This window comes from Nicotiana tabacum, chromosome 22, assembly GCF_000715075.1.
Source record: "Nicotiana tabacum cultivar K326 chromosome 22, ASM71507v2, whole genome shotgun sequence".
Taxonomy (NCBI): domain Eukaryota; kingdom Viridiplantae; phylum Streptophyta; class Magnoliopsida; order Solanales; family Solanaceae; genus Nicotiana; species Nicotiana tabacum.
In genome coordinates this window covers 146202560-146230498 of record NC_134101.1, presented here as the reverse complement: position 1 = coordinate 146230498, position 27939 = coordinate 146202560, and the positions used below count along the sequence as shown (strand labels likewise).

Here is a 27939-nt window from a genome sequence, read left to right as displayed (position 1 = left end):
AATATAAAATAGCCACTATTTTGCTACAACAAGGACTGGTCCAGCATAATATACTTGAGATCAGTGCAACTGTGTATGAATTTCCAGCATATTATGCTCTAACACGCGGAAAGTTCCAGCATAATATACTGAAGATTAGAGTACGTGTGTATAAACTTCCAGCATATTATACTGGACCGATATATTATACTGGAACTCCAGTATATTATGCTGGAGTTCTAGTATACTTATGCTGGAACTCCATTATAATATACTTATGTTGGAACTCCAGTATATTATGCTGGAGTATTTTCCGGATTTTGAACAGTGTTTTCGTTCAGATTTATCTTTACATGAAAAGTGGCTAAATTTCGATTACTTTTGAAACTGTGGCTATTTTTGAATGACCATTTCTAAATCTGGTTATTTTTGAATTTTTCCCCAACACTTCCCAAATCCCAAGTTATGGCCCATTTAATTTAGACCAAACAGGCCGTGCAGGTGCAGCCCGGTCCAATAGCTTCTCGAGTTTAGTGTCGCGTCCAGTTGAATTCTTGGGGTCAACTCTGAAAGCTGTTAATTGACAATAATACCCTTCGGAAGGAAATTCGTAAAAGTTTCTTTTTTGTTTATTACATTCCAAATTCTTTCTACTCGGGCAAGAATCTAATACTTTGCACTTCTTTTTCATTTGTTTTCTGAACTGAAACCCCAAAAGTACCAAATCCTCAATAGACGGGTCCACGATCCTTAACGTGCACCCCTTTTGCACATGACTTTCTCCTTGAGAAATTGGAATCCCAAATTCTTCAGTTTTCAATGCTTGTAACTTTATGGCATTTGCAAGATAACAGCAGCTGAATCCCCAACCCAGATCAAGAATGAAGTTTTCTTGGCAAATCGCCGTTTTCTCTACCGTTCTTTTCATTCTCGCATCTGGGTCTTATTCTATTGAGAATTTTCATCAAGCGTAAGCCGTTTTTTTTTTGTTGCAGAAATTTACTTTGAGTTATTTGGCTTCAAATGCTTTGTGTTTTTTGTGATCTGTAGTAATATTAGTATAAAATGCTATGGGCCAGTGAGACATAGGCTCGAGCAATGAGAACGCAAAGTTGCTTGTTTAGAATTCACAATGTAAAGTATTGCTTGTTTGTCTTTGTACTTTCTCTCCCAGGTTTTATATCAGTTAATTAACCTTTTTAAAATTTTCGTTACTTGATGACTGCTAACATGTTTTAAGTATAATGTCTATCTAGAATGATTGAACCTGCCCTTGTGTTTATCCATGATATTCATACAGTAGGTTCAGTGTTAACTTTTATTCCTATGACCAGCATGCCCCGTTATATACAACAATAAACAACAACTAAGCCTCAATCTTGAGCTAGTTGGGATCGGTTATACGAATCCTCATTATCCATTTCAATATATCTAGACCAGCTTGCCAGTCAAAAAAGCACTAGATGATTTCTTCCTATCTGCCTACGTCGTGGTTGACGGTGTTACCTGATACCTGTGCTGGTGGGGGATAGCAAGTAATCGGTGGAATGGGTGAGGTGTGCATGAGCTGGTCCGGACACCACCGTCATAAAAAAAGATCAGCTTGCCAGTATAAGTTTAAGTATAATACAGTATGACACCCAAAGGAATGATCTAGCAGTCGATGAAGTTGGAAAAAAGATCACGGGAAACTATAGTTAGAATCTCAGCAGCTGCAAACCAGGTGATTTCTTACCATATGCCTAAGACGGCACTTGCACTGTGAGAGGATGCAGTTGCCTGTGAAATACTTAGTAGTCGATTTTCTCGCAAGCTATCCTGGACATTTTTGTATAGAAAAAGAAAAGATAAACAACATTATTAATGAGTATCTCAACAGTGTGGACAGATAGAAGATGAAAACTCAGAAGCTTTGCAGTATATTCTTTTTAGCATTTGTGTTAGAAGTTAGATCATTTATTGGTACTATGACTAATGATCAATGTTGTCTCATCAAGCTTTGATTAGTTAGATGTATTTGAGCTTTTTGTCGTTTTCTTCATATGGAGGTACATAGTTTGCTATCTTTGTATTGTTTCTAGAATGCTGTTTGTTGTTTCAACATATAGCTATCTTTCTACTTGACAGGTTTCCTATTATAGAGCCTGATCCTGGTCACACGAAACTTCGCCTTGCAAGAGAAGGATTGGAGGCAATTGAGAAGATAACCACACCCATTGCAGCTGTTGCTGTAGGTTTTACATTAATCTCAAGCATCGGTTATTGCCTTTCATATCTTAGTAAATAAAAAGTTATCATCTCTTGCAAAGTTCTATGGAATTTTGAGTCTCCTTGATATTGCTTGGCAGTTGCAGTTATTATGTTTAGGGGTCGGTCCTGTTTTTTATTACTCATCCATATTCATTAAACTAGACATAGTTTGACTTGCACAGTTATCCATAGCAAAATATCTGAACAGAAAATTGTATTTATTTAGAAGTTGCTCAAAGTAACTGTTTGAAGTGGAAAAGTGAAATACTTAGTAGGTAAGATATTGCATCAAGTTTGGAATAATCTAGAATAGTGGTAGTTCATATTTGTCTAATTGTTAGAAGGAGAAACTAAAAAAGAAGAAAAATTCTCTGTTGAAAAGAAAAAGGTCAATATATTTTTTTCAGAATGGTCCAAGAAGGAAAGTAGGTTAGTTTTATTGGCACTCAGGAAGTACTGTTATGTGCTTTTTTTGGTGAATCTTGCATACATTATCAAACATCTGTCTTTTTGTGCGTCTGAATATGGTTATGTTGGAGGAAGTTGCTAACTGAGTTGTTTCTTACCTAAATTTTGTTGCTACCAATCTCTTTTCTTGTATGTTAACATTTCTGCAAAATGTTTGACCAGGTTATTGGTCCATACCGTTCGGGAAAATCATTTACCCTTAATCAGCTTCTTTCCCTATCTTGTTATGAAGGTGCACCCCATGTTTTTGATAGCTGACATCACCTTTTGTTTCAGTTGTTGAAATTTGCTGTTACCTTGGTAGCTGTAAGGTTTTCTGCTGTTTTTAAGCAACTGAGCAATGAAGTTCTATCCTTGCAGGTTTTGGTGTTGGGCATATGCGTGATACAAAGACAAAAGGTGTATTTGCAAGATTTTGCTGGACACTGCTCTTTCAAAAAGAGATCTGGACATCATTTAACTTCCTCTTTTCCTTTTCTTCCAGGGATATGGGTTTGGGGCACTCCAATAGAGATGGATATCAATGGAGTAAAAACTTCTGTGTTTTACCTTGACACAGAAGGTTTTGAAAGCATTGGAAAGTCAAATGTATATGATGACCGGTAATATGCATGTCCTCAGATATTGCAGTCTACCATAAGTCCGTGACCGAATATAGTTGTTTCTTGATGTTTTTTTTTCTCAGGATTTTTGCCCTTGCAACTGTTATGAGTTCTGTGCTTATATACAATCTCCCCGAGACGGTGCGCTACTCTTCCTAACTTGCACTCTCTTTCTATGAAATTATACATGTTGATCAACATTTAAATATTGTATTCATCCATTCCTATGAAAGAGGGTGACGAGGAAGGGTTGGGGAGAGAGAAAACGTGCTTTAGATAGATTAATCTTTACTCAAACTATAACCACGCTTAGTTTCTTCAGATCGAGGCTTCTGCATGCTTCAAAACTTTATCTTCCTCCATCTATCTCAAAAAGTAAAAGAATTAAAAGAGAAAAATATATTTCTTCTTTCTTTTTGCTGTACAAAACCCGTTGCTTAGCAGGCCCCCCAGGGGGATTTGTGTCTTAGGTCTCAGGTTTGAGCCCTACGCCAAACTCTGGCATTTAAGCGGAGAAGGGTAGCGAGTGGGACCCATCATCCCCGAGTTTCGAAGGTTGTGGTTGCCCCAAAGGGTTGGCTCCATTCTTGGTCATCCAAAACAAAACATGTTGCTTAGCAGATATTTTTAATTCAGTATGATGATGACATGAGTTGAACCTAAATGAAGCAGTGAGGATTCATATAGCGACCCTAACTTGTTTGGACTAAGGCGTAGTTGTTGTTGTTTTAAAGGTTTCTTAGCAGATTGTTTTCTTGATAAAGGTTGCTTAGCAGATTATGGAATGAGTATGCAATTGAATTATAGTATGATAGATCAAGAACTTTGATTCTTACTGACCTATTTAATGTGGCTCCATAATGTAATGATGATGATGTACTCAGTAATTGAGCTATCTTTAGAAAGCTTGGCTTCACGTATTTCCTCAAGTGTATGGTGAGCTAAAAGTTAGTATTTCAAAATTTGGAACTTGGGTTAGTTGTATTATTGGAAAGATGAGAATATGACGACATACATTCTTCATCATAAGAAGAGAATACGACAACATACTTATGATTTGGGGAAACTTTAATGATGTTAAATATTAAAGTAGACAGGAAGCTAATTCAGAGTGCAATATGACTTGAATAAAGCTGTACTTTAAATTGAGGCTTGTTTCAACTATTGAGCATTATCTTCCAACTTCAAAAGTTTTATTAAGTTGAGTTGAGCTTAACCTGATTTCTAGAAATTTTCTTTAACTAATCTATAGGTGAATTATGTTATCTCCCCGGCGTGCTTCTAGTATCACTTGCGTTGCCTCACATTTAAGATATTACAGAGACCTCCAATATTTCAACTTGATGTAACTAATAATAACTGGAGCAAAGGTCCATTATTTCATAGTACTAGTCACAACCCAAATGATCGATTATTCTTACTGTTTTTGCTTTTTCGTCAAGAAAGTCCTGAAAATGCAGAGCAAAATAATTGAAGGTCTCATGTGCTAAGTGGAGAACATGCCAGCATGGGGACTAATTCCACATTAACGCTCTTACATATGGATGACAAATGTACATTTACTTACTAATAAGCTAGATATGGATTGTGCATAGCTTGCATTTTTGTTCTTTTGACAAGTACAAATAATATAATGCCATGTATAGTGTTGATGTTTAACTCCAATGTAGAAAATATTCAAGGTATGTTGGTAGCGTACATCACTTATATAATGAATAGTGCTGTTATAAAGAGTTTGGCATCTGATCAAGAACATAATTTCTACCACGTAAAACTTTTTTTAGCTCATTTAAATCAATTAAGTGGTGAGCACGTGCTAGAAGATAACCAAAGAATGAAGTGGATGACCCAGTTGTATTAAAAGCAGTTCTTGCTCCACCTATTCTTGCCTACATATTGGTCGGACATTGTTAGCTCATCCCAATATGGTTGAAGTTTTAGCTCTGGGAGTGGTAGTTTATTTGCTCTCCTATTTTCCTAAATGAATAAGCTCTTTCCATAATCATAGTTTTGTGCATTTTTTGTATGTTTTAGATACGTGAAGCTGACATATCCCGGCTGTCATTCGCAGTTGAACTCGCCGAGGAGTTCTATGGAAGGTTTGATTCTAACGAGTTGTTTCAAAAGTTTCTAGTTTAAAAACTTCACATTCTCTCTGTTTCTTTTCTGACTCTCTGTTGGTTCATCCTCGTCTCTCTGCTCTTCTTGCGCCCAGAGTAAAGGTAAGCATTTGTAGTCATGATGCCTATTAATTTTACCTCAATGAAAGGGGAAATGAAGAAAAGTTACTTAACATGTTATATGACATGCTCAGTTGATGGGTGTTGTGTAGGGACAAGATGTTGCGTTTGAACCTGCGAAGCTACTATGGCTCATCCAGCGTGATTTTCTTCGTAAGTAGGGAAAAGATGTCTCAAAGATTCATATGTGCAATTGCTTGTCATTTTGTGAATGTGAAATGCTTTATGGGCTAGGGGTGTAAATGAATTAATTAGCTGAAGTGCTTAACATTATCTGCTTAATGTGAAAATTTGAAGTGTGTTTTGGCAGCATAATCTTTTCTCTTCCATCTAATAACCAGATGCCTTTTCTCATTGTTCTGTTTCTTTTTTGGAATTTGTCTGAGCGTGTACCTTTGACAGAAGGAAAATCTGTGCAAGAAATGGTTGATGAAGCTCTACGACATGTCCCTAATAGTGATGGTTGGTTCAGTTACCTTTATATGCATGCATATTAAATAACTATAAAGCCTAATATAAGCTAACCATGGTTGCTTATTCTGTTACCACAGGTGATAAAAATATTGATCAGGTACCCTTTATACTCTTTGAGTTCTGCAAATGATGAAGATGCTTACCTTAATATATTAATTTTAATAGTAATGCATGGTTTCAGGTGAACCGGATTCGAGATTCTTTGGCCATAATGGGTGATAATAGCACAGCCTTCAGCTTACCACAAGTATGGACTAACTTCTTATGTTCATTGATCTTTTTCTTCTTCCTTGAGTTTTACAGTTCACAGCTTAGCTCAGTAAAAGTAGTCAACTCAGATGTCATTTAGATAATTTTTGTGATTGCAACAATCACTAGATGTTATATCTTATCTAGCCTTAAAAAATCCTGTATAATTCTGTGTATGTTTTGTTTCTCTACGTCGTCTGTGCTCCTGGTAAATGTATTATTTCTCTAAGCTGTCCGTGTGTTTTTTTCCTCTTTTAGTGGTGCAAGGGCCGAGGCTATTCTATCATCTATCTCCACTCTTCTTATGGTCATAGTGTCTTGCTTCCAAAGAATATGCCGTTGGGTTTTCTTTTTCTGGGTAATTTTACGAGAAGATACAGGATGTTTCTGGCTACATCGAGCATACCACCAAATATATCCACCCAGCCACCCCGCGATAGTAGAAAGCTTACTCTCCTATTACAATTCTCACTACTTTCTGATCTCTTTTATTCATACTTATAGCTAGTTTCCACCCTTATCCTCTTCAGCTCCAACTTGTTTACATTCCTTGCCTGCTATAACTTTACTCCTAAGTGGACTTAGATTCATGCCATCTGCCCTTGCCAATGTCAGATTAATCTAAATTTTCTCTCGCATTATCCGTGTATATCTCAATTTGACCGGCACCCAAGTGTGTGGCATAGTAGTCAGTGAAGTGGGTTCTTGGAGATCAATGTTCAAATCCCAATGAAGACCAAGAAACACTAGTTGATTTCTTCCCATCTGCCTAAGTCTTGCTGGGCAGAGTTACCCGGTACACGTGTTGGTGAGGTAGTAGTTATCCGGTGAAATAGTCGAGGTGCGCGCAAGCTGGTTCGGACACCATTGTTATAAAAAATAATACATCTCAATGTGACTACATATTTACTAGTGGATAAGTCTATTTTTTTATGAAGTACAATTTTGTTAATGTTTGGGCAAAGAAAACATGCATGCGTACAAGAGGTATACCAAAAAGTACAAAACCTACATAGAGAGATGGTTTTCTACAAACAACACCCAATCATCTACACAAACAAGAACCTTATTGGTGCACCAAAAAGAAATAAGGGATAAAAGGCTACTTCTTAACTGAACAAAATCCATCTTTACACTTTCAAAGACTCTCCTATTTCTCCCCCCCCCCCACCCCACCCCCAAATGACCCACAAAAGAGCTAGCGGTGCAATCTTCCATGCCCTGCTTCTCCTCCTCAGACCATAATTCCAACTGAACATCTCCTCTTCCACCGTGTCTGGCATCACCCAAAATGTACCAAACCAAGTAAGGATGTCTCACCATAACCTCGATGTTACCAGACAATGAATGAGGATGTGATCAACATCTTCGCCCAAGCCCTTGCACATGAAGCACCAACTAACATACGTAACCTTCCTCTTCCTCAGGTTCTTGGCGGTCAAGATTGCTCCTCTTGCCGCCAACCAAGTGGAAAAACACACCTTTCCCAGTACGGGATCCAAATTGAACTAAAATCTCCAACTCTTTTCTCTTCCTCTTTGGTTTTAATTCTGATCTTGGATAGTTGCTCATTGTTGATAAACATATTTTATTTTGATTGGGAGCTGCCATCACACAGACCTTTGAGGTTACACTGTTTTCCACTGAATTGTACTTTTTTGGTTCCTTTGTCCATATAATTGTTGTTTGGTTAACAGTTACTTTTCCTTGCATTTTTTCTCTTTCTCTCTGTATGTACACAGGCACGCATACACACTCATACATAAGTTTTGCTACATTTCACCCACTTTTACATTCCATAAAATATCCATTCGTTCAAGGCATTAAAAGGACTATGATATAGGTGTCTTGGTGTGGCAGAAATCATCTTTCAATAAAATATTTTCCATGAGGAAGTCACTTCTGGTGTTTGTTACCAAAAAGTATTTTCCAAAGACAACTTTTCCACCTATAAGGGGGAGAATGCTTTACAACTATTCCAACTCTTATTTCATATTACTTGCTCCAATCAACACTTGGATTTTATTATCACTTTTCAAGTTTCATTAAATTCCCAATCAAAGCACTATCCAATTTGTTGTTATTATTATATGCCTTTAACAAATATTTTCGACTAAGTATCTGAAAACATCTTTTGAAAACATTGTCCAAAGAAAGCATTTTTGAGGAAAACTTTTTCCTTCATACCAAACATACCTAATTTAACAACCCTCCTAATCTTTTTCTTTATACCCATCTTTCCTCATTGTATCATGCTGCCATCGATGCTGTCTCTGCTTTTGCCCATTTTCAGAAGCGGGCAGTCCGGCACTACCTCTACCATCCCAACTTCCTCTGCCCTTACAGCTGCTACCTCATGGCTCTCTAAGTCAGCAATTTCTCTCTATACCTCCAAGTATGACTTCCTTTTCAATATTCCCATAGTACGAGCTCCCATACTATGCTTCCAATTGACACCCTCCATTAAGAGATTACAAAATGAACTGATGACCGATGAGGCTTATAAAAATCAGCATAACTTAGATCTACATCAAGCACCAGAATTCGGGGATTGAGTCAACAGATGAATACGCTATATTTTGCAGCAAAACAAATCAGGAGAGCTCCTGTTAAAAAAGATTGCCAAGGTCACCACTGCTGTTAAACATGGGCCAATCCAGACGGAGGTTTGGCAACCACTGACGAATCAATGAGAAAATGAGAGAGCGGGCAAGATACCAAGAGAAGAATAAAATTAGGTTTATCTTTTTGGTCAAAGACAATAAAGTCCTTCCCATTGATATGTTTTTAATTTGCTATTAGGCGTACTCTATGGAATGCAAAAGTGGACACAATGCTAACCTACTAATAGCAAAACCCTATACACGCATTGATCATTGATTTTGCTTAAGCAAGTCGCACCATATAACTATAGCATCATGTTGGACCCTTTCTTTTTCTTTTCTTTTTTCTTCCTGTAAGGGAAGTGGGAACCAATTAAAACTTATATGTGAAAGGTCATTGAATGTCCGTATATGTAGGTATGGTTGCTAAACTATAGCTTTATTCCTTTGTATGCCCTCTTCATCTCCTACCTCGAAAAACCATCCTACCCTCTCCTCCCAGAAAATGAAGAAAAAGAATTTTTTGGTTATGTAGTTGCATTTGTATTATGTGGTGGCAATTGACTTGAGCCTTGGGGTTTGCTCCCTTTCAAGATCTCAAGTTCGAAACTCACTGGGTGGAAACAATTTCTGAGGGCTATCATACTGGGTAAAACCTGAATTAACCGTGGTGCACTTGTGGGAAACTCCTTGCCGAGGGCCTGTGCACCCCCGGGATTAGTCGGGACTCTTAGAGACTCGGACACCCGGTGCAAATCAAAAAAAAAAAATTGTATTATGGATAGTAAACGTGCATGGTGAGGTAATATAGCAAACTTGGTATACTTTTAGAGTTGAGGATTTTCTATAAGAACTTCCAGAATGATACAATCAGATATAACAACGCACATATTTCTTTAACAGCCCCATCTTCAGCGCACAAAGCTTTGTGACATGAAGGATGCTGAGCTTGATCCTCTTTATGTCAAGAAGAGGGAGCAATTAAAAGAAGTTGTAGCATCTATTATTCGTCCAAAAATTGTCCAGGGTAAATCTCTCACCGGGAAGGAGTTCGTATCTTTCCTTGAGCAGGTGATTATCCATTAATTATCCTAATTTGTAATGCCTTTTGGATACTTATGGCGTTTTTTTTAAACCTTTGCTCTTAATTGGTAATTTTGTTTCCAGATTCTTGAAGCATTGAATAAAGGGGAGATTCCATCCACAGGGTCCCTTGTGGAAGTCTTCAACAAGGGTATTCTGGATCGGTGTTTGAAACTGTACAATGAGCGGACGGCTAACATGGTTTTACCAATGCCAGGGGAGTCTTTGCAAAAGGTTCATGAAGAGCACAAAGAGGCAGCGATGAACCTCTTTGATGAACAGCATTTTGGTCGTCACCATGCAAAAAAATCAGTTGATAAATTGGACGAAGAGATTGAAAAGGTTTGACTTGATTGCAATAAAGCATATTTTACGTAGTTCTCAGATTTTTGCTTACTGCCACATCTTTGCAGGTGTATAAGAATATCTTGTTGGCGAATGAATATCAATCCTCAAAGCTGTGTGAAGCTTTGTATACTAGATGTGAGGACAAAATGGACCATCTTCAGGTCCTCAAACTTCCTACAATGGCAAAGTTCAATGCTGGCTTCCTCCAATGCAACCAAAGCTTTCACAGTGAATGTGTTGGACCTTCTAAAATCAACTATGAAAAGCGGATGATCAAGGTTGAATACATTTAGTTTTTAGCACTTGGTTGCTCTTTTATCAAAAAGATTTTTCTCAATATAGTGAGTGTATAGTTCAGCTCTTAATGGTAATGTTGCATTTAGTTGTGTTGGGAGAGAGCGGAAGAGAAAGAAATATGGCGTATTTTACCAAGAAGCCCCTACCCTAGTAAAGGACAGTGTACAATTGAACCCAAAAGGTGAACCATGGCTTGAGACTTTACCATCTGTGGTGAATGTGAAAGTTAATTGCATCAAGCTGGGTCAACAGATGAGAAAAAACATTCAGGAAGCTAGACAGAAATTACCTTTTTACCGATAACTGACCATACAAATCTGGATGACAGACACACCGTATTATCCTTGCAGTAAATGATACTCATATCCTTTTAGCTGAATAACAAAAGAAATTTTCCTTTTTATTGATCCCTTCGTCCTTGGTGATTAGTCAAATCCTTTTCTAATAAAAGGATGGTGGTGCAAATTGGCCTTTTCCCTTCTCCTTTCTAAAGCAAAGAAGAATGTCATCATTCTGATCATGACTTGAAAAAAGAAAGAAGAGAAGGAACTTGTTGGCGCCCACATAACGGATTGCTTTCTTACCAAGCCATCCTGGCTTTTCGCTACTTTCCTTACAGTCAAGTGGCTGTCACTCCCCCAGTTCTATTATTATTGACTTGACTTGTTATTAAAAAACTACTCACTATCCAAATGAAAGACGATGGAAATCTTGTTGCTTTTGCATCTTACTTTGATCTTCATCAGTTGCACAGCCACTAGTAAATATGGAATTATTTGTCACCTATGTTCTTGTATGAGATCATTTGCCTGCTCCCCTCTTTCAATATTCTCTCTGGACTAGTTAATAGTACTAGACTACATCCTCCTTCCAGTTATAAGAGAAAAAAAGAATAGAAAGAGTCGACACTTGGTCTGAATACTTGTAGAGCCTTTGGAATCAATTTAGTTGGAGGTGGCTTCTAAAATTATTAGGTCTCTCTGTGAGTTCATTGTTGAAATTAAGAAGCATGAGTTCTGCCTCTCCCGCCTCCTCCCTGTATTAATTTATGTGCACATAAACCCCTCGAAACTGATTTTGCCTGTGCTATTACTAAGACAATGCAAGTGATAACAACGGAAAGTTCCTTTACCTGTCTTATGAATAAACAAGAGTCCCAGATGATAAATTATCTATTGAACTAAGCAGGCATTATTCTTGGTCTCCAAATTTACCCATTTAGCCCGTCTATGTCTTGTTTATACATGCTTATTCATAATTTGTTTGTGATGTACTACGACTTCAATTCTCGTTGTTCTTTCTTCCCTTTGTCCATTTCGCATGGCCTATAATTGAATTCCGTATATCTACAATTATGCAGATGCTGGAGAAGTCAAAGTCGTTATTTATTAAGGACTATAATAACAGACTCTTTAATTGGTTGGTCGCTTTTTCACTGTTCATGGTGGTGGTTGGACGATTCATCATAAAGTTTATTCTGGTCGAGATTGGAGCATGGATTCTCTTTATCTTCTTAGAAACATATACAAGGATGTTTTGGTCTGCAGAGTCACTTTACTACAATCCAGCGTGGCATTTTATTGTAGCTACTTGGGAAACACTTGTGTATAGTCCAATCCTTGATCTGGACAGGTACAGAAAATATTACCTTTTTATTCTGAAATTGTGTTGCTTTTAGGTGTCCTTTGTGAATCTCTTTGGTGTTTTAGCGTCGTTACTATTTAGTAAATAAAACAGTACAAAAGTGGGTTGCTCTTTTTCCTCTCTTTTTCTGTGATCAGTAGAATCAGTACAAGATTGTTTATAGCAGCCATTATACATGCTTCTCCTGACTAACTTTTTGAAGCAAAGTTGCTTTATTTTAAAACCTTTTTGATAATGGGTTTGATATTGTAATTGTTACGTATCAGCGCATATGATACTGGGTAGTATTGGTTAGGTCCCTCTTTTTCAATGGTCTAACCGTGAAAGAATTTTCCGTAGTTTGATGTGAACTAGTGTGAGCTGACATGACCTGGACCGAGGATGTTTTATAATATTTCCTTCTCTATCTTTTTGCTGCTGCAGGTGGGCGATCCCAATGTGTGTAATTGTTGTAATCTTTGTGATTTATTGGCGATGTTATGGGAGAAGGAAACATGGCCCCAGGTGGTTGTTACCTGTGTACAGCAATCCTAAAGACCAGCATAGAACAGAATAGTCAAATGGCAATATGATGTCTATTGCAAAGCTTCGCGAGCTTTATGTTTTTATGTCAAAAGCACGCTGGGTTTATATATGGTTCTCAGTCTACCCTTCGGTTCAACATGGAGTGGGAACCAGAGAGATCTAAACAGGTCTTGAGCTTTGTTGTAAAAGTTGAAAATATTTGTATCTTTTATCATTCATTAACTTTAACTGTAACACTGGTGTAACTTTTTTAAACAATTAAAAGCTGTAGTCAGAGAATTTCACCTGGCAACTTTAGCCACCGCATATATTTAAGTGTCACAGGATTTGAGAGAGCACTGATATCACCCTTCTTGTTCTTGTAACCATTTTAGTTTTCTTCTCTATGATATTTTTACCTTTGATTGGCTGCAAGTAAGTTTTTTTCTGTGAATTAAACAATGGTGTTCATTTTCTCCATTGCGTGATCCTTGTGGGCATTGTCTGAGGCTTCTTGATAAAGAGACTTTTTATTTTTATTTTTAAAATCATCTGCTAACAGAATAAGTTAGTTGAATAAAATTATTGAAGGCTCTTTTATACAATCGAAGAAGCACATATTCTCTAAAGAAGAACTTATTGATTCGACATAAATATAATGATTAGAAAGATATTAAATTACAGAAAGCAGAAATGTTGTATAGTTCCTAGTAGAACTTATATTCTCTGGTACCACATGCTAGATACCAATAATCCAAGTTGAGTTTATACGATGTTGAAAATCAAGGGTAATTAATAATTAAGCATAAATTTATAAACTATAGCTTGTATTAAATAGATCAATAACTTAATAGTATGAGTAGCTATATAACATTGGGGTGAAAATTAGAGGGACAGGGATCAGTAAAATAAATACGTAATAATTTGACGTATGCATGAATATATACACATCACTGGACCAAAAGAAAAATATACACACCACTTGAAAGATACTGTGGCTAAGATATGAGTGATTGTATAACAGTAGAGTAACTCACATGTGATTTGGTAAAGAGTTGCAGAGCTTGCCAAGTTTTAATAATTTGAGTTTGAAAGATGTTATATAATCAGTTAGTTTATAACACTAATCTATTAGATATATTAAAGTAAGAGGATTAGTTAAAGTGGAAATGCTCGGACAAACAAGTAAGGCCAAATTCCATCAAAATACTAGTTTATGTCCAACTTTATAACCAACAACAACAATTACCCAGTAAAATCCCACAAAGTGAGGTTTAGATAGGGTAATGCGTACGCAGACCTTACCCCTATCCTGATAGGGCAGAGAGACTGTTTCCGATAGACCCTCGGCTTAGAAAAAAGAAAAAGAGAAGGAGACAATTCATTAGTAACTTCAGTAGAAACCAACCACTTTCTCAAATTAGGCATTGATGTCATTTTTGCCATAAGCAGCTGTTTGCTTCTACTTGAAAAACTCAAAATTCTACAAGTAAAAAGTCAATAAAGAATTTCCAATTTTTTTGTTTTCTATTTATTCCCAATAATGTTCTCGCTTATCTGCCGACTTCCGTGATTTATGATTGGAAACAAAGTTCCTTCTTACTCTTTTTGGCTATTTCAGTCATTTCCTTGTTTATTCATATTTTTTAATTTTGGTATTGAACTTCTACTAATTCCTACTTAAATAGCATAAGACCTATTAAAAGAAAAATACTTTCTACCAAAAAAAATTTATCCATAGTTATGCAAGTCATCTTTTTGCAAAAGTTATATGTATTAATTTTTAATGTACCAAAGAACGATTTTTCTGATTTCAAATAGTGAAAACTAAAAAAGGAGAAACTTTTTAGTCGCACTTGAGCAATAGGACTAAGTTTAAACATAAAATAATAAAGTCTACATTTAAGCAAAGTTTTTGTTTTAACAAAAAGAGAAATATTTAAACAATTGCTTTTATTTGGTAACACTATTGGCTTATATATTTATTAACCGAAGCTTTTGGTGACACCATTTGCTTTTTATTTTCTTCATTCATCGCTCTCACTGTTCTATAGAAAGTAGCAGCAACCAAACAAAGCACACACAGAAACACTCAAAACACACACTTGCATTTCTTTTCCTATATATATACACTTGTGAGTAGTACTAAGTACTAGTTTGCACATCTAATATTACACATGTTAAAAAATGCTTTTCTGAGAAATTAAGGTGGTCGAGAAAAAAAACTGTTACAGCTATGGCTAACAACCCCTCAGAGGGACCAGATGATTTCTTTGACCAAATCTTGGGATTCCCAGCTTATAACGGAGCAGAACAAAATTTGGCGGGAAATGATGGCGGAGCAATTCCGCCGGCGATGATGCTGCAGCTGAACTCCGGCGATGTGTCGGGTCAGTTTTCAGGAGTGGGTCTTGGTGTTGGACTAGGTGGTGGTGGTGGTGGGTTCCATCATCCATCTCAGTCCGGTTCTTTTCCATTGGGGTTGAGTTTAGAGGGAGGGAAAAGTGGATTTATGAAGATGGATGATGTTTCAGCAGTACCTGGAAGGAGATTTAGAGATGATGTTGTTGATAGCAGAGCTTCTTCTTCTGTCAAACCTGTAACTATTACTCCTTCTACTTCAATTTATGTGGCCCTATTTCCTCTTTAATCTGATTAAAAAAAAGAATGATTTCTTTCAAAATTTGGAAACGATTTAACTTTTTTTTTTTTTTTTTTGCCTTTGATCACAAGCACTTATAGCTGACATACAAAAGTTTCAAACTTGTAACTGTTACTTAGTATATCTTTTTTTTTTTTGGTTTTTGGTAGCCTTTGAGAAAAATGACTTAACTTTACTGTGATAATCTGTTTTTTTTTCTTGGAACTTTTTTTAGCAAGTTGGTGTAGAGTGTTCTGCTAGAAAGTTTTTACCTTTCTGCTTTTTGTTGTTTTCCTAATTTTTCTGAATTTATTTCTCGTTTAAAACTGGCATTTGTTAGCTCCACGTTATTTTTGGGAATAAAAAATACAGATGGGAAAAGTTCAGGATTTAAGTTATATACTGTGGTAGTGCGTAGTTTTTTTTTTTTTTTTTTTTTTTTGCACTGTCAGTATAATTTACCTGTAATATAGCAGGTTATTACTCTATTCCGAGTTAACATACCAAGCTTGCTCTGAAGATTTACATGTTGTAATAGGTCTAACTTAATCTATAGTGTAACAATCTATGTGCACAAAACTTAAACTCAAAAGGTTTATGTATTTGGTTGGTAAGTGGAAAGTTCAAAATTCTTGCTTTTGTTTTCCCTTTTCTGGACTTGGGTGCCTTTAGCCTTGTATAATTTGGAGTAACGAATCAGGTATTTTGAAAAGGAGGGTTATATTTTTTGTATTCAAGTTAGAGGTCACATGGGATAATTCATCTTGAGATTAGCATTGCTATATATAGAAAAGTGGAATTTCAAACACACCTAGAGAAAGGAGCTAGATATGTAGAGATACTTTTTGCCGTTACAAGATGATGAAACCATTGTCCGAATTCTAAATAAGAAGGAATTTGGCCTTTTACTGAGTGATTTTATCAATCGTTTTCTTAAGATATTATCATGAGTAATATGGTAAGGTTCAATATTTACAGGGTTTTCATGGCCAACCGATGCCTTCAATGCCACATCCCCCAGCAATACGTCCAAGGGTAAGAGCAAGGCGAGGACAAGCTACTGATCCACACAGCATTGCAGAGAGGGTATGGTTTTCTTACAGCAATTGTGGTCTCTTGTATAGATAATATGTAGAGTACTCCAAAATTAAGCAAATTATTTTACGAGGGTCATATGTTTTTGTTGCTTCTAATGTTTGGACCAAAGAAAATCATCTCCACTTTTTTGTTTTTTTATGGCTGCAACTTTTCACTATAGATGAATCAGGTTCAATTAAGCTCCTCAGCATGAAAGGTTATTTTTCAAGGGAGATCTTCTAACTAAGTCATGTTATATTGTGTATATTGATAAGAAAATTTTACTTTGTTCATTGTCTCTACAAGCATGAGATGTTCTGAAGTGGCCAGTCCCTAAGCCCAATGATAGTAAGTTGCCAAGAATGTGTTGTTGTAGAATTCAGTTCTATGCTAGGAAGTAAAAATCCTATTTCCAAGCACTGGTGTAAGGCTCAATACTATGTATATAGGCCTGTTTCCTAGCCTTCAATTGCTGTTACTTTACCATTCTGACAGATTTTATTTTTTAAACGCAGTTACGTAGAGAGAGGATAGCAGAAAGAATTAGAGCATTGCAAGAGTTGGTTCCCAGTGTCAATAAGGTCAGTTTTCTTTCTTTTACATAGTGAACTCAATTTCACTTACTGTGAACATCCTTTTGAAAAGACTTAAAGGAAGAGGGTAAAACATCTTTCTTGTCACTGTTTTCATTTGTGGGCTTTATGCATATGCCCAGGGTTCAGAAATGATGGAACAATATTTGATAAAATTAGTAGCACTGGCAACTCCCAATTTTTTTGGATCTGTTCAAGTTATGATGCTTTTATTGATAGAGAATCAATAGGGACTTATAAAATGAAGAACTAAAGAACTCTTCTGTTCCTAAATAGTAGCGGCACATGGATATAACTTTCCCGTTTGTACAGTTTTCCACTATTCTTGTGTGTCTTTTAATTTGCGGGAAGAGTGTAAAAACATGAAATTGATTTGTTAGGTAACTTCATGTCCCGTTATTTCCTTCCCTAATTCCGTAGATTATGAGGATACTGCATGATGTTGTTTCTGGTCTCCATTTTTAGTTACTAATAGAAGGCATACATTTGGATATTTCAGTATAGTAAGACATGTTATATTAAGCAGTTGATGCTCATTTACGAAGATTACCACAACTTCCAAATGCTGAAAATGTGCAAAGTTGGTGAAGTCATAAACTGTTGCATGCTCAACTAAAGTGACCTGTGTTTCAAAGTTGCCAACAGATGTCACAGAAAAGAAGTATATCAATAAGTAAAAGCAATACTGCATCATTTTCATTAACTATTTTAACTCCCACATTTCCATCAGAGATTGTCAGCACACATTAACTATATTTGGCATGTTATGGTTACTGTGATTTAACATTCTATTAAGTTTGGTATGTCAGTATTCATCAACTGTTATTTCCTTTTTCTGTTGGTCTTGCAGACTGATAGAGCCGTAATGCTTGATGAAATTGTAGATTATGTCAAGTTCCTACGCCTGCAAGTGAAGGTACGTTAAACCAGAGTCTTTTCAAAAGTTTCAGTCAGGGATCAGTCTAAACATTTTGAATCTATTGATGTTAATTTGGGTTGAGAAACTACTTCAGAAATGCATGTTGATATGTTTTTGCATTGCCCTTTTCAGTGGATTTTCGTTTCAAAAAATCTTCCCATGTCATTTTGTGTGTAGCATTTACCTCACGGCGATCCTACAGCTCAGTTTGTTGTCTGCAGTGCCAAATTATACTTAGTTGAATTTGATGTCTATATGTTTAAATATTGGTTAGTGAACAGCTTCCCTTAAGTATGGTGTTGAAATGAAGTTTAGCGGGTGGAAACCTATCTGATAATTTACTTGGAAAAAAATAGTGAAATGAGATGCCATAAAGGATCTCCACTCAAAGTTACCTTTCCTCTTTTGAGGGGGGTAAGCACTAGATTTCTTCCTTTTGTTTTCTACTCCTTTTGAATCAGTACTTTCTTTTGCATTATTGAGCTTCTTGGTACTTTTTCTTAAGTTATAAAATAATATATGATGCTACAGGTGTTGAGTATGAGTAGGTTGGGAGGAGCTGGTGCAGTGGCACCACTTGTTACAGACATTCCAATATCATCAGTAGAGGTTCTTTTTATTTAATTATAATAAACTGATTAGACTTCTTTTTCTGCTGAATTGTCCACCCTAGCACTTAATACTTTTTTTTTTGTGGCTTGTCTTATTTAGGAAGAGAGCAGTGAAGGTGGAAATAACCAACCAGCCTGGGAAAAGTGGTCAAGTGATGGTACAGAAAGGCAAGTGGCCAAACTTATGGAAGAAAATGTTGGTTCTGCAATGCAATTTCTTCAGTCTAAGGCACTATGTATTATGCCTATTTCTCTTGCATCAGCAATTTACCACTCTCAACCACCAGATACATCAAGTCTTATTAAGCCAGAAACTAATCCTCCTTAGAGACCCTTATTAGAAAGTTGGCTCAGACGTCAGGTTATTATTTTTTTTTTATAAAAAAAAGACCCTTATTAGAAAGGTGACAGCATGCTAATGATCCTAAGAATTTTCTTTAGGAGTTGATGGTCCCACAGCTATGGTTCCTATTTTTACTTATTAAGTACTATTTAGCTTTGTTGAAAGACAGGGTTCAATGTTATGTATAAAGTAACCTTTTTTCTGTCATTGATATGATATATAATTCAAGCAGAAGAAGAGAAATTGTCAAAGTTCTGCTCATGTGATTTGTTTTGTTGAGTAAAAGAAATGAATGGTGGGACTAAGGATATAGTGGTGGATGTAGAAGCACTTGTATGGTGGGTACTCTCTGTTTTGTTAGTGGAAATTGGGGCCCTTTAGTACATAAACTATGACATAATCTGTATGTAATAAATTAACTGTAATGTATTTCAGTGCTGGCGACAATAATAGTAATTTTTTTGTTTGCACCGTGTGATTGAGTGGCCTATTGGTCAATTGCTAAGTGAGATCGAAAATTATGAGAGATTAGGATTCAAATTTCGAAGGCAAGTAATGTTATCTTTTTCTCTTTGCCTATTGATATCCAGAGTTACTCGGTATTATGTTGTGGAAGTAGTAAATATTAGTGGAATAGTTGAGATGTTCTAAATTACGCCCTTCATTCTAATTTATATGATAGTAATGTGAATCGGAGTTTAAGAAAATAAATACGTAAAGATTTTTGAAATTTGTGATTAAAACATGTCATAGATGTTATGTTGAGAAAGAGGCAAACCCGAAAATAAAGAAAGTAAAGAATACCAAATTTTAACGTGGAAACCCCTTCAAATCGAAGGTAAAAACCACGGGATCTCAAAGATCCAAAAAGCTCCACTATAACAATAAAAGGATTACAAAAGTTCTCCAAATTGACTATACAACAAGTGCCAAATACGGAGCAACAAGAGCAACAACAAATCAGAAGAAAGAGGAGAATCCACAAAAACGAAGTTGCAGTTCAAGGCTCAAAATCAGATGCTACGAGCCTCTAAATACGATCTCCATCGTTCAAATTAAAGGCCAAGATGTTACGAACACTCAGTCAAAATTTCAGCCCGATCCAATGGTTAACGAATTGGAAAACGCGATTTGAAGTTGGCTGGTCGTAATAAAAATCTGCAGCAACACAAATACTTTTCTTCTCTCTTTTCTCTTGATGAAAGCTCTCTCAAAAATCACTCTTATTTGCTTAAGTCTTTCAAAGACTTCTACCAATGAGCATAGAATAATTCTTCAAGGTTGTCTTATTTATAGATCATGAGTGATGTTTTTCCTTAAAACCAAAACCCACTCAAAATAGGAATAAAAACCGAATCCAATTCCGAATAGGAATTGAAATCAAAAGAGAATAGGATTAGGCCATTGGGTCTTTAGCTGGACAACATGGGTATGTGCCCAACAAACTCCCCCTCCAGCCAAGGGGCCAAATATGTCTTCAAGTAGAGGAACTATTGACAGGCTTCATGCCTGCCAATTTTCTACAAAACGCATGCTTATCTGCAAGCTTAATTACGAAGTCCTCAGGCTGCTCCATATAAATCTCCTCATCTAAATCACCATGAAAAAAAGCAGTCTTGACATCCATCTGCTCAACCTCTAAATCTAGACTTGTGGCTAAGCCTAGAACCACACGAATAGAAGACATCTTCATAACACAGGAGAAAATTTCATCAAAGTCAACTCCCTTCTTCTAGCCAAAACCTTTAAAAACTATCCTCGCCTTGTATCTAGGCATAGAGGTATGGTTATCTTGCTTTATTCTGAATATCCATTTGTTAGATAAAGCTCTCTTACCTTTCGGCAATTTCACTAACTCATATGTGTCATTCTCATGGAGTGACTCCATCTCATCTTCTATGGCTTCTATCCACTGATCTTTGTGAGTATCTTGCATGGCTTCATCATAGCTCTCAGGTTCTCCCATGTCAGTCAACAGTACATACTCATCAGGAGGATAGCGCATGGATTTTTGCTTCTCCCTTGTAGATCTTCAAAGAGAGGTTTCAGGATTATTCGAAATAGTTACCTGAGTAGGAATTGGTTGCTGATCAACCATAACTTCATCAATTGGAGCATTCATAACATCTACACCATGATGATCATTTGGATCTTGATCACTATCTTCATCATTGTCTCGGGTTCCTTCATGTGCAATAGGTGCCTTAGCAATTGAAACTGGATCAATATCAACTAAGCTCTCATTACTGTGAGAATCTATCTTCTCAGCTTTGTCAATATCTTCAATAGTTTGGTCTTCAAAGAATATTGCATCACGACTTCTAATAAGTTTATTGTCAACTAGATCATAAAAACGATATCCAAACTCATCTTGACCATAACCAATAAAGATGCATTGCTTAGTTTTGACATCCAGTTTCGATCTCTCATCTTTAGGAACATGCACACAAGCTTTACACCCAAAAACTCTCAGGTGATTATAAGAAACATCTTTGGCAAACCAAACTCTGTCTGGACATCACCATCCAAAGGAACAACAGGAGACAAATTGATAACATAGGCAACAGTGTTAAGTGCTTCCGCCCAAAATGTATTTGGAAGTTTAGCCTCTGAAAGTAAGCATCTAACTCTCTCAACTAAAGTTCTATTCATCCTCTATGCCAAACCATTCAATTGAGGCATCTTGGGCGGAGTTTTCTGATGACGAATTCCTTGTTCCTTGCAATAGTTATCAAAGGGACCACAATATTCACCACCATTGTCAGTGCGAATACATTTTAATTTCTTCCTCGTCTGTCTCTCGACTAAGGCCTGAAATTCCTTAAACACGTCAAGTGCTTGATATTTAGATTTCAAAGAATACACCCAGAGTTACGAGAATGATAATCAATGAAGGTCACAAAGTAAACTGCACCACCTTTTGACTTTACTTTAAAAGGACCACACAAATCAGAGTGTACTAGCTCCAATATATCGGGCTTTCTTGAGGGAGGATAACTATGAAAGAAAACGCTTTCCTATTTGCCAGCTAAACAATGGATACACCTTTTCAGCTTTGCTTGTTTCAATCCAGAAAGCAAACTTTTCTTAGCCAAGTACGTAATCCTCCTATCGCTCAGATGACTCAATCTTCTGTGCCACAATTCTGATAAAGTATCACTTTCCACCAGATTTATTGAGCCATTAAGAATAGAGCCCTGTGTCACATATAAATAACCAGACTTGACTTCGCGGGCCACTACTAGCGAGCCCTTAGTGAGCTTTCATTGGCCATTAAAAAGGGCATTATGGTAACCTTCATCGTCTAATCTTCCTGCGGAGATCAAATTGAAAGGAAAGTCTAGAGCATGCTTGACATCTTGAAGAACTAACGTTGAACCATTATTAGTTTTCAAACAAACTGTGCCAACACCAAACACCTTAACTTCACTGACATTGCCCATCTTTAACACTCTAGAATCAACATGAGTATAAGATGAGAAAAAATCTTTTCTTGGTGTGACATGTGAGGTAGCTCCAGAATCTACTATCCAACTCGTCTCATGGGATACCAAATTGATGACGTTTTCATCATAAGCAAAAAAAAGGTCATCTCGAACAATAGCAACAATATTGTTCTCGTTATTTTTAGCTTTCTTTCCTTCTCTAGTGTCTTGATTCAACTTGCGGCAAAACCTTTTGATGTGTCCTTTCTTGCCATAGTGGTTGCATATAATATTATAGTATTTGGACCTTGACTTACTTCTACTTTTACCTCTATTCCTTGAGCCTCTTGTTCTATCTCTCCCCCGGTCTTCTGTAACCAAGATATCTGCTTATGAGGACGAACCCTAAGATTTTCTCCTTACTTCCTCATTCAACACACCACTCTTGGCATATTCCATGGTTACCTTACCTCCAGGAGCTGAATTTGTCAAAGAAACACGAAGAGTTTCCCAAGAGTCTAGGAGAGTATTAAGAAGCCAAAGTCCTTGTATCTCATCATCAAAATTAACTCCCATTCTATACAGCTAATCAAGGACACCCTGAAAATCATTTATGTGATCAAGGATAGGGCTGTCTTCCTTGTATTTAAAGGTCATCAATTACTTTAGTACGAACAACTTGTTGTTCCCAGTTTTTGAAGCATAAAGAGCCTCTAACTTTTCCCACAATGATCTCGCATGTATCTCGTTCACAATATGGTTGAGAACATTATATTCAACCCATTGGCGTATATATCCACATACTTGTTGGTGCTCGAAATCCCAATCTTCATCAGATACATTCTCGGGTTTATGAGCTGCATAAACGGGTAGATGCATCTTCTACACGAACAACAAATCTTTCATCTTGCTTCTCCAAACATTATAATTTCTCCCATTTAAACATACCATCTTGCTCATATTCTCCTCCATTCCGTAATAACCCCGAATAAACAACCAAGGCTCTGATACCACTGTTATGTCAAGAAAGAGGCAAACCCAAAAATAAAGAAAGTAAAGAACACCAAATTTTAACGTGGAAAACCCTTCAACGAAGGTAAAAACCACGGGATCACAAAGATTCAAAAAGCTCCACTATAAAAATAAGAGGGTTACAAAAGTTCTCCAAATTGGCTACACAACAAGTGCCAAATACGGAGCAACAATAGCAACAACAAATCAATTAAAGAAAGAGGAGAATCCACAAAACCAAAGTTGTTGTTCGAGGCTCAAAATCAGATGCTACGAGCATTTAAATCCGATTTCCACCGTTCAAATCAAAGAATAAGATGTTACGAACATTCAGTCAAAATTTCAACTCGATTCAACAATTAACGAATCCTAAAACGTGATTTGAAGTTGGCTGGTCGGAATAAAAATCTGCAACAACACAAATACTTTTCTTCTCTCTTCTCTCTTGATGAAAACTCTCTCAAAAACCACTCTTATGTGCTTAAGTCTTTCAAAGACTTCTACCAATGAGCATAGAATAATTCTTCAAGGTTGTCCTATTAATAGATCATGAGTGGTACTTTCCCTTAAAGCCAAAACCCACTCAAAATAGGAATAAAAGCCGAATCCAATTCCGAATAGGAATGAAAACCAAAAGAGAATAGGATTAGGCCATTGGGCCTTTGGTTGGACAACATGGGCATGATCCCAACAAACTCCCCCTCCATCCATAAATTTTTTGAAATTTGTAGCTTTAAACATGTCATACTATTTTGTGTTAATTATTTTCAAATTTAAAAATATGTCAATCTTTTTAGAACGGACTTAAAATAAAAATGTGTTATACAAACTGCAACGGAGTAAGTAATTCTAATATTATCATTATAAACTAAGAGAGTAGTTTTTGTTGTCCCATGACCTATGATTTATAGTACAAGATAAATATTTTATATATATATATTAAAAAAAGGGTCTTAATTTTGAGTTGTTTTCGATTTTTCAAAGCGTGCGTGGTTGGTTTGTGAAAGTGGTTTGACTTAATTCTCTAATTTCTCCTGAATCATTATTGAGATACATCATTGGAGAGAGAATGAAAAAAGCAGCTCTGACGGAAAGCTGTTTCCCATTTTGTTTCTATACTTTATAGTAACATTTTCTTCTTTATCATAATAATAATAATAATAATAATAATAATAATAATAATAATAATAATAATAATAATAACTTGAAAGGAACACAGGAAAGGTAATCCTATGACAGTAATTTGACTTGGACTCTCATTATTCTGCTCAAATTTCAACAATCAACTTTTATCAAAGACTTTGAAGGGGATTGGAATTTTGATGGCGGATTAAAACATGTGTTTTGGTGAGTACGAAGTATTGTAGTTGAATGAATAAGATCACTTTTCGTCAAACATCTTGAATTTAAGTTTTGGAAATGAAACTCTTTTTAGTAGGGAGCATTTAATGAGCTTTATGGTAAATCCCATAACTCGAGGCTCTAAATCATATAATGGATACCAAGTAGAAAATAAATACTTCATCCGGTCTAAAATAAGTGATTTTTTGGTTGTTTTCACACATATTAAAAAATTCACCTTTTAACATTAATTAGCAATGAAATTTACTATATTAACTTTTACTATCTCTTCACATAAACACTCCTAACACATACTCCAACATTACTTACTCCAAGTACAATATAGGAAAAAAATAATTAATTTATTTTTGAAATCTTAAAAAATCACTTATTTTGGACCACAAGAAAAAAGCCAAAAAATCACTTATGTTGGACCGGAGGGAGTAATAAAAAAAACATGTGCTCTGGTGTTTAATTAAGAAATCTTAAAGTTAAAAAGTCGACTTTATAAAGTGTCAATTTTTGTATTGTCTCTTTTATATAATACTCTATTAGATTTAGAGCTGGATTTTCATTTGCAACTTCATCCACATTGTATAGTGGGAGTCGCTAATGTCATTCGAGTAATTTATTTTATCCAATATACTAACACAACCTTTCTCTTCCTATTGGAAGATACAAAGTATATATTAAAATATACAGATAAATACAGGTGCCAAACAGCTGACTATCCAATCAAATGAGTATCTTATACATGCCTCTAAATGTAGCACCAAATCACCCTCAACAAAAGTTATTCAGCCTCCAATCGAAATATTTGACTTATTGCCTAAAATGACGAGTTTTTATTTCCATATCAATCCAAACTGATATACAAATTTAATAAATTGTTTATCATTATTTCGATTTTGGTACATATTTGTAAGTAATAACTTCACTAATTTACATCTCAAACAAATATATTCAACACTTATTGATCTACTTTGTACAAATAAACTGTGAGCGTAACTGTGTTAAAACAAAAATCAGAAAACTGTTAGAAGAATAAAGAAATATATAAAATAGTAAAGAATCAGAAATATTCTGAGTCCACAATTTTTCTTGTGCGTCCTTAAGGAATTTTAACCCCCTCACACGTTGCCAAGGTAATGGATTAAATCCTCCCAGGATAAAACGGAATAAACCTTCCTGCAACAGTGGCAATACAAACTGCAGGATACCAACGAACTCAAAGAACGGAGCAAAATCACACTTACGAATTTGAGAGAGAGAGAGACTGCGAATTAGGATGTAGTATATTCAGAAAGAAAGAAGTTCTGGAGTGTTTTTCGTGTTCAGAAGATGCAGTCTTGCCTCAGAATTTATAGGCAAATATCAGAAGAGGTGTCTGGAAAGGTGCCTTTTCAGAAAATACGCGTCCTGCCGCGGTTCTACCGCGATCGCGGCAGAACGCGGCTAGAGAGGCTCTCTGAATCTGACTGCCGCGATTCTACCGCGGTCGCGGCAGAACCGCGGCCAGCGAGGCCCTCTGAACTTTCAGCAGGGTTCTGGCGTAGTTTCAGCAGTGATTTGGCATTTAATTAATTATTAAATAATTAAATAAATTTTGTCCAAAAAATAATCTTATCGATCATTTGACAAATCCGAATCCGAAGCCGAAGCCGAAGCCGAAGCCGAAGCCGAAGCCGAAGCCGAAGCCGAAGCCGAAGCCGAAGCCGAAGCCGAAGCCGAAGCCGAGCCGAGCGAGCGACGACGACGGCGCGAGGGTTCATTCTCTTCAACTCCTTTTAAGAGCTTTAAGAAGTGAATCTATATATAAGCACACAAATGTGATTGTCCCTCACCAATGAGGGACAAAGTGCAAGACAAAAGTTCACTTCTTCAAATTTTCCTTTTCCCTCCATTTTATTTCCCTCCATTTCCAATTCACACTTCTTCTACTTTAAAGCCCAATGGCTTAAAGTCCAACAATCCCCCACATGAATGGGAATGGCTGTATCAAGAAAGATCATAGATGAAAGCTATGTGATTTTGCAAGTAAGGATTAATTGCATCTGGATAAGTAGGTTTCCCTTTGAACTTTCCGTAGTGAACATATGTCGGATATACTTGGTCAATCGGTAGATTTGATATCTTTGAACCGTCGAACTTTAGTGTATACCTAGACAGCCATATGCCACACAACCAACCCTTAACCGTCTTTTGGTTCTCATTGTTGTGTTCGTTTTAGCCATGAACACCGCCTGGTCTCATAAGTGCGTAGAGAATTGGCCTTACAGAATTCTCCTTGAAGCGGCTTACACTTCACACTTACGTAGGTGATTCCTAAACGTGTAATCCTTTAGATTGACACTATTTGATAGATACCTCATCAAACTTTGGGAATCATTAAAGAACGTGTAAAGTTCTATCCTTGTTACTGAACATTGTCTTCATCACGAGAATGGACCAAAGATTTTGTTTTGACAATGTTGAACCGGTCAATCACAACTTTGTTTGAGCTCCTTGAACCTAGATCTCGGAACATCCAAAATTCTAGGTAGAGTTACCGCCATGTTGACTTGTCCTCGGCCATAGTCCCATTCCCTTAGATGATTTCTCAACTCCCTCTCTAGTTAAGCCTTTTGTAAGTGGATCCGCAACATTATCCTTTGATCTTACATAATCAATAGTGATAATTCCACTAGAAAGTAGTTGTCTAACGGTATTATGTCTTCGTCGTATATGACGAGACTTTCCGTTATACATAACGCTCCCTGCCCGTCCTATTGCAGCCTCACTATCGCAATGTATGCAAATAGGAGCCAAAGGTTTTGGCCAGAACGGAATGTCTTCTAAAAAATTCCGAAGCCATTCAGCTTCTTCACCGGCTTTATCCAATGCTATAAACTCTGATTCCATTGTAGAGCGAGCGATACATGTCTGTTTGGAAGACTTCCAAGATACTGCTCCTCCACCAACAGTAAACACATATCCACCTGTGGACTTTGTTTCTGATGAGCCGGTTATCCAATTAGCATAACTATATCCTTCAATAACCGCAGGATATTTATTGTAGTGCAAAGCGTAGTCTTGGGTATACTCCAAATATCCCAGAACTCGTTTCATAGCCACCCAGTGATGCTTGTTGGGATTACTTGTGAATCGACTAAGTTTACTTATTGCACAAGCTATATCGGGTCGTGTACAGTTCATGATGTACATTAGACTTCCCAACACACGAGCATACTCCAATTG

At 36.5% G+C, this 27939-nt stretch overlaps 2 protein-coding genes across 2 annotated transcripts; both read left to right on the top strand.

Moving 5' to 3' along the window:
- Positions 1 to 620: 620 nt before the first annotated feature.
- On the top strand, positions 621 to 13097 carry LOC107805176 (uncharacterized). Its single transcript, XM_016629169.2, has 17 exons — positions 621 to 949; positions 2107 to 2209; positions 2860 to 2929; positions 3058 to 3096; positions 3182 to 3299; positions 3383 to 3440; positions 5334 to 5398; positions 5515 to 5521; positions 5632 to 5692; positions 5942 to 6001; positions 6091 to 6110; positions 6195 to 6260; positions 9769 to 9936; positions 10033 to 10290; positions 10362 to 10574; positions 11954 to 12225; positions 12661 to 13097. Exons 1-17 carry the CDS (start codon positions 861 to 863, stop codon positions 12791 to 12793), a joined length of 1800 nt encoding a protein of 599 aa, XP_016484655.1. The 5' UTR covers positions 621 to 860; the 3' UTR covers positions 12794 to 13097.
- Positions 13098 to 14755: 1658 nt separating this feature from the next.
- Positions 14756 to 19395, top strand: LOC107805177 (transcription factor UNE12). The gene is made up of 6 exons (XM_016629170.2): positions 14756 to 15340; positions 16361 to 16468; positions 16975 to 17040; positions 17903 to 17968; positions 18503 to 18580; positions 18683 to 19395. Exons 1-6 carry the CDS (start codon positions 14978 to 14980, stop codon positions 18908 to 18910), a joined length of 909 nt encoding a protein of 302 aa, XP_016484656.1. The 5' UTR covers positions 14756 to 14977; the 3' UTR covers positions 18911 to 19395.
- Positions 19396 to 27939: the final 8544 nt, after the last annotated feature.